The following is a 13,311-nucleotide window of genomic DNA, read 5'->3' as shown; positions in this document are numbered from 1 at the left end:
ACGGTATCCGGTTTATTTTAAGGGTTTCCTGAGGGCAAGAAAAGAACCTATCAACCACAAGGTTCTGGAAAATGATATCTGATGACCCATTTGATCAACAGAGAAGAACATGTCCTATTATCCAGTATGAATCCCATTTGATTATCAATTATTTTTTGAATTTTTATCTGCACAAGGACAGTTCATAAGTCCTTTTCCCCAGCTAATCTCGTTCAGTTTATTTGTATTGCTTCTTTGGTGCCCTGAAGAAACAAAAGGCACAAAATTTGAAGTAAAGAAACTCGATTGTCGAGGGAGGCAGCAGAGATGAAATGAAAAGTCACGTATTAAAAGTCATCCTTTGGACTTCTAGAGTTTTAGGTTTAGTTCAGGTTCTGTTTAAACATGTTTCACCCATTCAGCCCAAATTGATTTAAAGAATGAATTTTCAATTTCAAAAGCAAAGATAACTTTATTTATTTATTTAAATCCGATTCGGTTTTCAAATGTGTTTCAGTTGTGTGGTACCAAATTGACACTCAATCTGGAATCCATCATGTTAAGGGCTGAAGGAAAAATAGTCATACATAATCATATGTGATATAGACAATAGGTAGTTAGGAGACTGAAGATGACCTAAAGAGGTAGTGCCTCAGTAGGCAATGACCATGCCACAGGTCATCAGTTCCAACTCTCATTGGGGCCTACCCATGAAGGTGGTGGGGAAAAAAGCTATTAGATCTTAGAAACATGATTGAACCTTACTCATCATCCTCGAGATCAAGTACCATCTTCAGTTTCCTTCTTGATACAACACTTATTGGTACAATGGCAATTTCCTCATCTCCCGAGTCTGCAAGTTCATCTACCAATTCATCATGCAAATGCTCAGGGTTGTTATCCACATTGTCCAAGACTCCATCATATTCCAGCTTTCCATCGATGGCAGAGGTCAGTTCATCTTCCCCATTGGCAACCAGGCTTGTATGATCAACTGCTACATTCATATTATCTTGCACTACCAATTCATCATGCAAATGCTCTAGGTTGTTATCCACATTGTCCAAGACTCCAGCATTTTCCAGCTTTCCATCGATGGTAGAGGTCAGTTCATCTTCCCTATTGGCAACCAGGCTTGTATGATCAACTGCTACATTCGTATTAGCTTGCAAATGCGCACTCTCATTGGATTGGTCCGGTGCATCTCTGTAGCAACATTCCAACAGAGACAATTCATGACATAAAGAGGGATGAATTATAGTTTAAGAATCATGCATGGACTATTTACTTCAACCAATGGTATAAAAAAATGGATAAGATAATAAACAAGAATGCTTCAAATGACCATCATTGGTTAGTGAAGACTAAAATGTTGTAACCAGCAAGAAAAAATGGCATTAATAATAAACGACAGGAAAAGTTCACATATACCAGTTGTTTGAGAATTGAAAACAGGATCCCCAATCAAGTTGTTATCACGACTAGTTGGATTAGTTATGAAAAGAGCAAAATAATAAACAATGCCTTTAACCAATTGCAATTAGTAAAACTCTACCTGATGCCTTGGGCACCAGCCACTGAAAAAAATGCCATCAAGAAACAGGCAATCATTAATTTACCAGAAACCCTAGTTGTGTCTTCTATGGTTCATAATGTTTTCAACACATTATTCCCACATAATCAGGGGCGACTACTCTGCCCTGCTGTGAACTTTGACTTCAAACATAGCCAATTGGCTTACTTTTAGTCTGCTGGGTTTTGCACTGACAAATATATTTCAAATTGGAACCAAGTTTTCTATCGATACCAACACAAGCATACTTTTCCAATAACAGTCTTTCCTGAACAAAGGATTCATTCTTTCCCAATTAGTTTTTTGGGTAAACAAAGTATATTTAAACAGCCCGAGGAAGGGAGGCGGGGGGGGGGGTCTAATCCCAGGTAACAACAATGAGTCTATTCTTTCCCAATTATTTCAACTACTCTCTTGTTTGTTTTCCAAGATATTTTAAACGACAGCATGGACCATAGTCTAAATGATCCGCATTCTTGTAAAAGCACATATAAATTGAACCAAGAGTCCATCTTCAGAGTGGCATAGGGAAGAAGAGCTGTAATACTATAAGATGATATTAATAATGAATGTGAGCTTGTATGGGCTGTAGCATTCCACAGAATAAGTTAGGTGCTTTCTTGGAAAGGTAAAACAAATGAGCATACCTTCCATCAACTTCTAAAGAGGTCCCACTTGCAAGGCCACTTTCAATAACTCTACTCTGATCTGACCTGATTGTTGAACTCTGATCTTGAATCTTTTGTGTAAGTCTGTTTCTTCTCCTGTATCAAAAAAACCAAATTGATGGGGTAAAAGAAGCAAGAAATGGTGGAGGATTTTTTTATATTTTTTATTTGATAGTTAGCCCCCAAGAAGTGTTGAAAGAAGAAGAGCATCAAGGAGTAAGAAAAGTAAAATCAAACAAAGCCCTCTACGACAGCTAAAATAGGGGTAATATATAAACAAAAACACAACTGTTATAACTAAGTACAGTAATGTAACAAATCAAGAAATTGGGACGCAAGGTTCCATGTTGCCAAGACCATGTAGCCAAAATTTCCTGATTACCTGCGCTATTTTCTTCCCTACTACTTTCATTTGTCATTTTTCATCCCTCATTTCTTTTTCTTCTTTCTCGTCTTCAAATTTATTCTTCATTCCTCGTACTTTTGTCTCTCTTTATGTGGATCACAGTTCCCCCACTTTGTTTTGAAAGGATCCATGTAGTCTACTCCATTTATTGTTATATAACGAACGAATCTCTAGATCCAACGAAATATATGGTCATGCCATGCATCTACTGTGCTTCATTTATCTGTTTCATGCATACAAAAAATAACACTTTTGATTTTTACAGATTTTAGACACATGGCAGCTTCATACTCTGCCACATACCAGACATTAATCATGTCCCCAGCAACAACCACCAAAATCTATATAATAAGAACCATACCAAACAAACCCCCCAAAAACAAAACAAAAAAAAACAATTATTAAGATAATTTTATTTGGTGATGTGGCGAAGAACAGTGTTGGCTTAAACTTTTCCATAAAAGAGTTTGAGGTTATGCAATACAAATATACATACCCACACACCCACCATGAACCCAAACACGCACGCACACACACACAGAGACTTACTTGATAATAGTGCTTAGGCACTCATCATCCGATTCATGTGGTGAGACTGAGGTTTTGATCTTCTTTTCAGGTGCACCCAAGGTAGAAACCTCAGAGGGCTTTTTACTCCTAACAATTCAAAAAATCATATAACTGAGTAACTAGTTCCAAAATGAATAACTTAAGCTGCAGAAATATAACAATTACGTCCAAACTTAGACCCTAAAATTCAGTGGCCAAGCTTAATATTTTAGTGTCAAAACACACTGAACCGAGAGCGAAGAAAATTTGTGAAAGAATAAATAGGCATTGTTATATTTGAATTTAATATTTTCATAATAATCATTGTAGTTAGTTGGAACAGAACCTTGGGGAACAATTTACAAAGGAAAGAAAGATCAGTCTGAGAGGCCTAATCTATATTCTGTATCCTCATTTTTTTCTTGCCATTGTATGTTCACACAAGCTATATCACATTTAGGCTCCATCATCTCTGAATTTAACAATATAAAACAAATAGCATACCTTCTCTTAAAGTCCAATAAGGTTTCTTCATCGGATTCATTTTCTTTTTTATCATTTACTGAGCCTTCAGGATGCTTCTTGCCTAGCCTTTTCTGCTGTGGAACCACTAGGCCAAGTTGCTTAAGTAAACGAGATATTTGGGAAGCCGAAAATTTATTACCAGCATCTAATGCATCTGCAATCATGCGGCTGCATTTCTTATTGCCTTTAAACCTGCAGATAGAAACAAATGCAAACCAGTTCAAAGTAGGTTTTCTAGCATCAATTATTTTATATTCTTCAATCCTAAAAACTATCAAGCAAGATGATGTACTCACTTCTCATACAAGGCTTTCACCTCCTCCTCCTGCTCATTGCTAAAAGCACACGATCTTTTCCTAGAATTACTGCAAGAAGAGAACAGAACCTAAGTGATTGACTACAAAGAAGTGAATTAAGCTCACACAACACCCTAACGAAAAAACAAATAATTATCAGTAGAAATTTTTTCATGTTTCCTATTACTCGTGCTCCAGCCTCTAGCCTTCACACTAGAAGAGAACTTTGAGACCATCCAACTCCTTTACCTTTATATAACATAAATAAATGTAAAGAATACATGTTGGCTTATACTTACGAGGACCTTGGAAGAGAAATTTCCTCCATTTTTTTACGAACACCTGTCTCATCATTCATTACTCTTCCTTCGGACATTATTTGACCATCCCCAATAGGATAATCCTTCAAGGCATGAAGCTTTCTCCTCTTTGACGTGACTTTAAGACCCAATTGTTTAAGTTTATTTGACACTTGAGCTCGAGAAACTTTTTTATGTGGGACAAGCTCTTCCACAATAAGTTGAACACACTGTGGATCATCCTTATACCTAGAAAGGCATATTCTCATTAAAGATCAAATAATAAATATCCACAAACAGGTTAAAATCTCTGGAATCAATGTGGTATGACTTCATAAATGCTAATTAACATTCCCTACACTCAATTTACCAACTAAACAAAGGGATGAAGATTGCAACGAATAACACACTAAGCAGTGGTTTAAAATAATGACAACCTTTCATATAACTTCTTAATATCAAGATCCAACTCTTCATCGAAAAGAAGTCTTCTCTTTCGTTTAGAAACTCTTGGAGACTCATTTTCCAAGGAGTGGCCCTCACTGCAAAAGCCAAGCGAAACCTATCAGTATTTTTCAAATCCACAGATTTAATTCCAAAGGAATCTCTGAAAAATGTATTATTGAAGACGTGTAAAGTCAAAAAGCTGGTACCTGCCCATCTGATAGTTTGAAAGGGGTGCTGTGCTTCTCTGTTGTTCTTCAACACTGTCCTCATTTCTGTCTGAAAGATTTTGGAACTTCTCTTCATCTGAAGCTTCGTCCCTGTGCACGCATAATAACATCATGAAAACTTCAAGCAATCTTTAACCACCAGCTAGAGTAATGGATTAGGCCTGGTAGGGTTAGATGGAGCCCAGGTAAACCCATTTTGGCTGATTTATATCCAGTTTGGTTGCAAGGGAAATGGAAAAAACAAAAGGGAGGTGAAGAAAAAATAGTTGCATTTCTTGTAAAATGGATTTCACTTCCCAATGATATATTTTTCATTTGCCATGCAACCAACTACCAAAAATGCTTTTTTTCCCTCTAACTGGACCAGGGAATTTTAGCCTGGGGAAAATTTTCACTTCCAAACAGAGCTTTAATGCAACCATTAGAAGACAAACTAATTTGACCAGGGAATTTTTGCTGTAACCTACCTAGTAACTAGTTATTCATGACTTTATTCAAGTTCAGTGAACATGTCTTACTTGTGAAAACTAGGCTCAAGATGCACCACAAAATCAGCTTCATCTTCACCAAGTGAGTCAGCAATATTTCTGTAGCCAATACCACCATTGCCTTGTGATGAACCAATTTCTCGTCTTTCATCAGCTGTAGATTTTCCCCAATTGCTGGTTTCCTTCCTCAAGTTCCCAAGCTCATGCAGTAAAGATTCAGAATTTATGTAGTGGCATTCTTTGCGTGTCTTCCAGAAAAGTATTTCTACAAAAAGAATGGGTTGACTCTTCATTTTCCTCAACATTTTCCTCACCAAATTGGTGAGAAAAGACACAATACTTTGATATTCCTTGCAGTTAGATGACTTTTGCTCAGCCATGATATCATAAAATGTAGTGAGGAGTGATAACTGCATATTCAAAAAAAAACACGATTATTAATGTTTCAAATGACATTTTAAGAATTTTGAGTTTGCTTTGCATTTTGACCTGATATAACATTGGAGAGAGCTCCAGATCATCACAAATCCTTCTCAGCATGCTTACTACACAGTGATTCGTCCTAGAAGAATTGCTTTTGTAAAATTTTAGCAACCAACACAGGTTATGAATGGTTGTGTTGCTCGCAAAGGTGGCAACCAGATTAGATACTTTAAAATCAACTTCATTTGTTGCTGCCATCTGATCATCATCAGAAGAATCACCTGTTCCATATGCCAAATCATCTAGATCATGCCTGTCTTCTTGCTTGTCCTCGCCGGCCAAACCATCCCCAAGATTACTTTCAATCAGCTGACGTGTTTCAGACTGCTTAACATGATCAGTGACACCTATACCTTCGTCTCTCCCATCAGAATTTAAGTTTGTTTGATGCTCATCCAATGTCGTACTCAAATCTGAAGATGGTTGATGAATAACATTGTTAACATTGTCAGTCCCACTAACACTATTATTAGTATCATCAGTTTCCGACCTCCCAATCTCAGTTGCAATGCTGTCCCCAAGTTTTTTCTTCTTCCTCCCCTTCCTTGACCTTTTAGCAACCTTTGGATGAAATACAAGAGCAATATATGCATCTTAGTACTGCCAAGACTCTAAACCAGCACCCAAACCAGAATGAAATTATAAATATTGGACATGAAATCATATAATAACCAGGACATCTAAAAGAAAATGTTGGACCATAAAAGCATCCATGCATGAAAAAAATAGATCACTGATTAACTAAATATTGTGAACCAGATTACCCTTATTGTGCCACGCGCATGAAGATTCTCCATCAGTCGTACAATTGAATGTATCGTTTCCACCAAATCTGCAAGATCACTGGAAAAAAAAAAAAAAAAGCATGTAATCCGCTAGAATCTGTGTTTTAAAAAAATAATGGATATCAATAGACATAGCAAAGGAATGGAAGCCAAGTCAAGCTGCACGGACAAGGGAAAGGTGGGAATAGCTTGAGCTATTTCACCAAAAAAGAAAAGAAAAGAAAAGAAAAGGCTTGAGCTAAGGGACTGTAGAGAAAAAAGGCCCTGAAAAGAATAAAATAGCAGAAATTAAAATAGCAGAAAAGATAAGTGCTTTGGCCTCAAATAATACAGACCAGATCCAGATGATGACAAATCTTGCACCCATGGACTGCACTACTAGTATCCCCTACCCTCCAACTATATATTCTGTACTATGGTAGAACAACCAAATTCCCCAAAATTCTTCACTACTAATTAATATATCAGGTAACAACATTTGCAACAGCAAAAGTTCAGGATTGAAAAATTGAAGGGAAGACCAAATCATATGTTCCTATGTTTTATTCAAACCTTTTGGGTTGTTTATGAGGATCAAAAGATTTGATAAGGTTCATTAGGAACTGAGTCATCCCTTGATCTGTCTGATCATAAAATAACTTATATAGAAGGATGCGAGCTGTTTGAGGTTCCCTAGAGTCCTCTGGCAATAGTTTGAGAGTCAAATCCAACATGAGGATCTGCAAGAAAAAAGCAGGTCAGCTTAAGATCAAAGATGATAAAGTAGAAATAAAAAAAATTGAGCTCAAAATAATTCTGGTGAAACATGTCCAATAGAAAGCCAACAATAAAAGCAATAAGTTAGGAGTATGTAACACAATGGATCAACATCGTAGAAAATGTACAGAATAAGAACAAACATGCTATCGACTTTTGACCTCAATTTCTGGAAAGTTATTCTTAGGAATCAAAGAGCATCCATAATGCAGATACAAAGAGGATGAGTATTCTTTTAAAAAGGCTGTTTGCCCACGGCTATTGGGGAGGGTTGCACTAAATTTACAGTTACAAACCAAAGTAGACATGTTCCTAAGATGTGTCAGCTTAGTGACTACAATTTAAAGAACTTTTTAGGGTTATACGAGTCACCAAAATCAGTCTTTCTGACATGCTTTAGAAACACTAACACGATGACGACAACAGTGGGCATCATAACAGGCTTCTACATGTATCACTTCCTTGTCAGTTGTACAAACACACAGATGCTTCTTGATTCCTGCATATGGTTAAATTGATTTACGTACTATGAAAAATATCTAAGGAAAAATTTTGGAAACGAAAATTGAGTATCTAAAAGACTGGCTCACCAAAGCCAGTTTTAGTAAAAACCAAAAGATACTTTTTAATTGCCACACATTTTATCCAGCTTTTAGATAAGCAATGATTTTCACATGAATGTAATCACATAATGCAATTGCTTATCTGGCATTTAGTTGTTAATCTTTGTCTGAAAACCTTTGACAGTTCATATTGAAAAGTGATATAACCAATCAATAACTACTATGCAATACACTAGATGATATTTTTAATACTCCAGGAGACTGTGTCCAGAAGATAGGATCAACCTAGATTATGACTTATTCTAGCAGCACTTCTATCATCACACTTCATTTAAACAGCTTAGCCTTGGAACTGGTACAACCAAATGTCTCCAGGGAGCAGATTACTGGCTTTGTATTTTTTTTTCCGGATGTTTGTTAAGAGTCTTGATCCAGATGACATATTTACCCTCTAAAAAAATAAAAATTAAAATAAAATCAAAAAAGAATATTAAATGAATTACTGTTAGATTTTGAAAAGTTGCAAAGACAATGATTTCCACCAAGTTCTTGCACTCAATTCCTCACCAATTTGTAATGAAAAGAGGTGAAAACATACCCAATTTAGATTTATCCCAACTAGCCAGGGTTGGCTATACAGATCTCTTTCTTCCATCCTGCTCTATTAGCAGCAATACTTATTATTAATACAAATCTAACCATGTCATTACTCACTACTTCTAGACCCATTTTAGGCCCTATGCCTAGCTCTTTAACTCCTTCAATTTGAATCAAATCACTCTTCCATACTAAAGCATGCAAAAACCCTCATTTCAGATGTGGATGCTGCCTTAAACAACATTCATGCAACTTGTTATGTATTAGAGCTACTCCTAAATCAGCTTCAATTTGTTCATTCCTTATTTTATCATATTTAGATTAACCACTCATGCAGCTCAACATCCTCAATATTGAGTTCTTTTACATAATAATTCTTCACTGCCCAAACTCAACTCCAAATGTCATCATTAGTCATACACTCAAACAAATCTAGAAATTTTCTATTTGAAAGGAATTCTCTGATCATATAATCACTTCGATAAACCCTCAGCCTAATTATTGCAACATCATCTTCTGTTTGACCTTGTTTATTTTTAAGTGCCTAAAATTACAGAATCGGGTGAAAGCAAATCAAATGAATCAGTTAAATCAGATAATGCTATAAGCCTCAATATATTTTAAGAGGCCACAATCTATACTGAAAAATCCAGCAAGAGCTAATGGCTAGGTTGTCTGAGGACCTAAATATAACCCATGGACACTAGAACAGGGCTTAAACTGTCATACTAGGGAAGAATTATCCGATTAAAGGATCATACAAACAAACAAAAAATCAGTAGATACTATTAATTTGAGACCCAACATAATAGAATACAGTATATGAGGTAGCATAGTATTCACCATATTCTTCATAAGTGATCCTGATACACTGAGGAACTTGTAGTCATTAGTTTCCTTCAAGCCATCAAAAGCAAAACGCCACTTAGATATGAGCAAATTGAACATTGCTTCATTCATTGTTGCTGCTATTGGTCCGCAGAATTCCCCTTGGAAAAATGTGCCATCAGCATACTTATTGATGAAAGCTTCAGATGCATCAGTTTCAATGCTTGGCTGTTATATGAGAAAGAAACCACAATATCCATTAAGTTGTGCAGAATGTGCTTAAAAGAACACAGTCAATTATGTAATGGGAAATGACACTAAGAAGGACCAATAGCTAATTCCAGATGAATGAATAGCATTAAGGGACAATACCATGGGAACAGATCAACTAAATTTCATTAGATAATGAATTCCACCACAACACATTGCATACATAGAAAATAAAGTATGTCTTTCAATTGATAATCCAAAAGGAAAGAAAGCTGTGAGCAGTTTACAGAATCTAGAAAGAATAACAAGAAAACCTTGAGGATCAGAGAACAAGTTTAAGCCCTCCACGTGGAGAGAACATAGGTAACAATTTAACCATGCTTTTGATGAATGTATGTATCTATGAAATTGATGGGGCCAAACTTTTATCATGAATCATTTCTCACCTTTGATGTTAAGAATTTATGGTATTGAAAAGCTGTAACAAATTGAGCAACCTGGAAGAATATAACAATATCACCATCCTGAATTGCATGTTCTTTTTCAATATCCTCACGAATTGACTGCATTAGAACTGAGACTAGTTGGGTTAGACAATAGAACATTGATCATTCATATTGTGAAAAAACAAAGCAAACCATAGGCAACCAGCATTACCATTGTAACCTCCTGACAAAAGCTGGTTTATAAAATCATTGATCAAGTGCAAAACATTCTCCTTTGAGGATGATAACTGTCTACGATCCCATGCAATTCTTTTTGAAGGTCCCCGATGCACTTTATTAGGTTTGGGCAGGTTATCATGAGCAGCTCCAGGATTACCTTTGATCAATGTTTTAGAACCATCCTGTTACAGAAAACATGGAGTTAAAGAAAGCTTTGGATTTACTTAGTTCAAAGCCATCAGTATGGTAATAGGCTAAATACCATGGCAAGCCGAGTAAATGTTCCACTGAACTGTGAGTAACGATCAATTTTTTGCTGTCTAGCCAGCCTTTTCCTTTCCTCTTCCTCCATCATCAAGGATTCTAGAGAGTTGAGAGATGTTTTAACATCTTCATCCACCTACTCAAAAGAACTTCTAATTTAGAAAACATGGAGTTAAAAATAATAATAATAATAATAATAACTTGAGTTAGCCTGTTTAAAGCCATCAATAAGTGTTATAACTTATAACTAATACCACAGCAAGCCGATAAAATGTTCCGCTGAATTGTGTACAGTAGACCAGTTGAAAATGAACATAATCAAAACAAAAATAGATGAAGAATTCTCAACAACAGAAAGGTGGCCATTAGAGTCTAGACCAAGGAAGATGGAACTGGTGGATATTAAGATTACTAAATTTCAGCTCAGAATCCGGTATTTACTAGCTAAAAAGCTTTGACTCATTGTTTTCCAAAAGACACTAATTAAGAATTTAAAGATAGCATTAGCTCATATCTTCTGGTCTTTCGCTTTGTTTCAATCTTTTCTGTGATGCAACCTATTACCCTTACCAAAAAAAAAAAATTATGTGTACTGGAGGATGATGGGAGACCAACCTTTTTGTCCTTCTGAGATGCCTTGGCTGTCAACTCCGGGTCCTGGCCCATAAATATGTAATGCAAGGTCTCCAATAAAAGCAAGTTATCTTGACGTAGATAACAGCAGGAACCACCAACATGCTGGGTCAACACTAACATAAGTTCCATTACATTCTCACGGAACAAGAGCTCTAAAAATCTGTCTCTCATGGACAAGAACTGGGTTGCTGATCCTGATGCCTTCTGCTGTAGTGAGAGGTCATGGACTGCTAAAGCGTTTCGAAACAAAGTAAGTACTAGCTGAACCAACTTCCAGTTATCCTCTGTGAATGCCTCACTGCTTGACATTGGATCAGACATACAATGAATGTGGCACCAAATCAAAGCATATTAGAAAACAAAACAAAGATAATCATTTCATCAATCAGGATGCAAGACTGACACAAAAGGGGAAGGGGTCATTTTAAGTTGAAAATGGCAATGTCAAAGAAATCTGTGTGGACACTGACTTCATCTCATCTGAATCACGCTAGGTCTTGTTTGTGTGTGTATGTGCAAGAAAACCCTGCAGGAGGCAGATCCAATATAACTTGCATGGCATGTTGAAACTTTTATCCACTTACTAAGATTTATGCAAGTATAATAATAACAATCTAGAAAAAAACATGGTTTTATTTTATCGTTTTTCTTCCCAATTTATGTTTCATTTCCCATTCGTTGGTCTATGTGGTCAGCACAGCAGTACGTGGAGAGTTGGAGTTCTTTTGTTTGTTAAACCAGGAATTGTTAAAAAAATACTGCATTTAGTTTATATTCAAACATCCCTTTGTCGACACATGCAAATAATGGGAAAGACTTTTTTGCGGTTTACATCCAAAGTTTTCAACATTGATAAGGTAGAAAAGTCCTGCCATCTCATGCACATGACTGCAGGAAGTTGCTTATGGGGTGAACTAAAAGTTTGCAAGTACATTCAAGACATCAAGAAGCAGAAAAACATGGATGAAGTGGCAAGATAACGGTTATACAAGCCCTAAAGTATAGAACCCAATATCCTGATACAGGCGAACAGTTTGAAGAAAAAAAATTTACTCAGAAGCATGGTAATGCAGAGTCGTGGATAGAGTTTGTGTATGTAGTTGTGGCTCACCGTTCCAAGTTCTCCAACGGCTCTTCTAGGAGGGAAACAATCACAACAATGGTGTCACTACGGGTAATTGAAACCTTCAAATTCCATAGATACTCTATTTGCAGGGAGATGTCATTGGACGCGCTTTCAATAGGCATAGTCAGAAATACCAGGACCTTCACTGAAAAAGAATAAAAACATACAAAAGAGGACAATAGCCCAAGAAGCCAGGTCGTCATAGGAAATTAATAGAGGAAAATACGAAAAACAACCTGAATTTTAAAGGTCTTTTATCTTCTAAATTACCTGCATTTATCACCAAATCGCGATTGGCCTGGCAATACTCGATGATTGGTATTAGATCCTTAGATACCGTATTCCACTTACAAATTTGCTTGAATACATCTCTTGTCTGGGGGTCATCTCGTCTGAGAAATCTCTGTAAATCCTTCAAATTGTCTGTAAATAACACAGAAAAAATGCTAAATACCTAAATAAACGAAATAGCAATAGTGACTAACAATACAATTTAACTCTGAATACCCAAGCAGAATTCGCTCGGTGTGTAACCAATCGGTTCCCCATTTTCATCCTCTTGTATGCCTCCAATACCGGCACAAACGATGGATAATCCCTCCAGATCCATGTTTGAAAAGCTCGGATATGAACTAGAGAAGACGAAGAAAACGAGAGTAGATAATACAAGGGATCGAATTAGGGTTTGGGAACAAGCTAAGAAATACAAACTGCGACAAAAAGATCGAACGCGAAATAGATCAGTAGAAGAATTTTTCCACGACATGAGTTACAGATTTGAGTTGAGAATTTCATGGCGCGAAAGTTCGACGCGTTTCCAAAATTTTCCCGCGCTTGTGAGTCCATCGTGCTTTCCCAAAACAAAATAGATAGACCGTCGCGCACGGGATGATTACCGGTCGGACCACATACAAACCTAGACAATACAAAACAGATCCGGT

General features: G+C 36.5%; 1 protein-coding gene across 2 annotated transcripts; it reads right to left on the bottom strand.

Moving 5' to 3' along the window:
- Window positions 1–457: 457 nt before the first annotated feature.
- ATIM (timeless family protein) lies at window positions 458–13,242 on the bottom strand. 2 transcript variants are annotated; one of them, XM_089158758.1, is made up of 20 exons: window positions 12,878–13,242; window positions 12,641–12,793; window positions 12,356–12,515; window positions 11,224–11,542; window positions 10,607–10,744; window positions 10,337–10,526; window positions 10,177–10,253; window positions 9,485–9,697; window positions 7,278–7,444; window positions 6,705–6,783; window positions 5,947–6,501; window positions 5,488–5,867; window positions 4,949–5,059; window positions 4,733–4,837; window positions 4,296–4,544; window positions 3,997–4,065; window positions 3,680–3,892; window positions 3,176–3,283; window positions 2,200–2,316; window positions 458–1,185 (listed from the first exon to the last, which is right to left on the bottom strand). In XM_089158758.1, exons 1-20 carry the CDS (start codon window positions 13,134–13,136, stop codon window positions 741–743), a joined length of 4,107 nt encoding a protein of 1,368 aa, XP_089014884.1. In that variant the 5' UTR covers window positions 13,137–13,242; the 3' UTR covers window positions 458–740. The 2 variants fall into 2 exon arrangements, with proteins under 2 accessions (XP_089014884.1, XP_089014883.1); XM_089158757.1 differs by having other exon boundaries at window positions 10,126–10,253; window positions 12,878–13,241.
- Between the last annotated feature and the right edge of the window lie 69 nt (window positions 13,243–13,311).

This window comes from Hakea prostrata, chromosome 6 (assembly GCF_041222555.1).
Source record: "Hakea prostrata isolate BN-2017 chromosome 6, UWA_Hpros_2, whole genome shotgun sequence".
In the NCBI taxonomy this organism is placed as follows: Eukaryota; Viridiplantae; Streptophyta; class Magnoliopsida; order Proteales; family Proteaceae; genus Hakea; species Hakea prostrata.
Note: the sequence above shows the minus strand (reverse complement) of the source record. Positions and strands in the feature narration are given on the sequence as shown.

Bases quoted from the DNA above. Each gene is read 5' to 3' on its own strand.
- ATIM (XM_089158757.1), bottom strand. From the start codon at position 13,136: ATGTCGTGGAAAAATTCTTCTACTGATCTATTTCGCGTTCGATCTTTT. The intron at 12,516-12,640 runs GTAATTTAGAAG...ATTCTTTTTCAG, and splicing joins CGATTTGGTGATAAATGCAG to TGAAGGTCCTGGTATTTCTG. The intron at 9,698-10,125 runs GTGAGAAATGAT...CTCATATAACAG, and splicing joins ATAAATTCTTAACATCAAAG to CCAAGCATTGAAACTGATGC.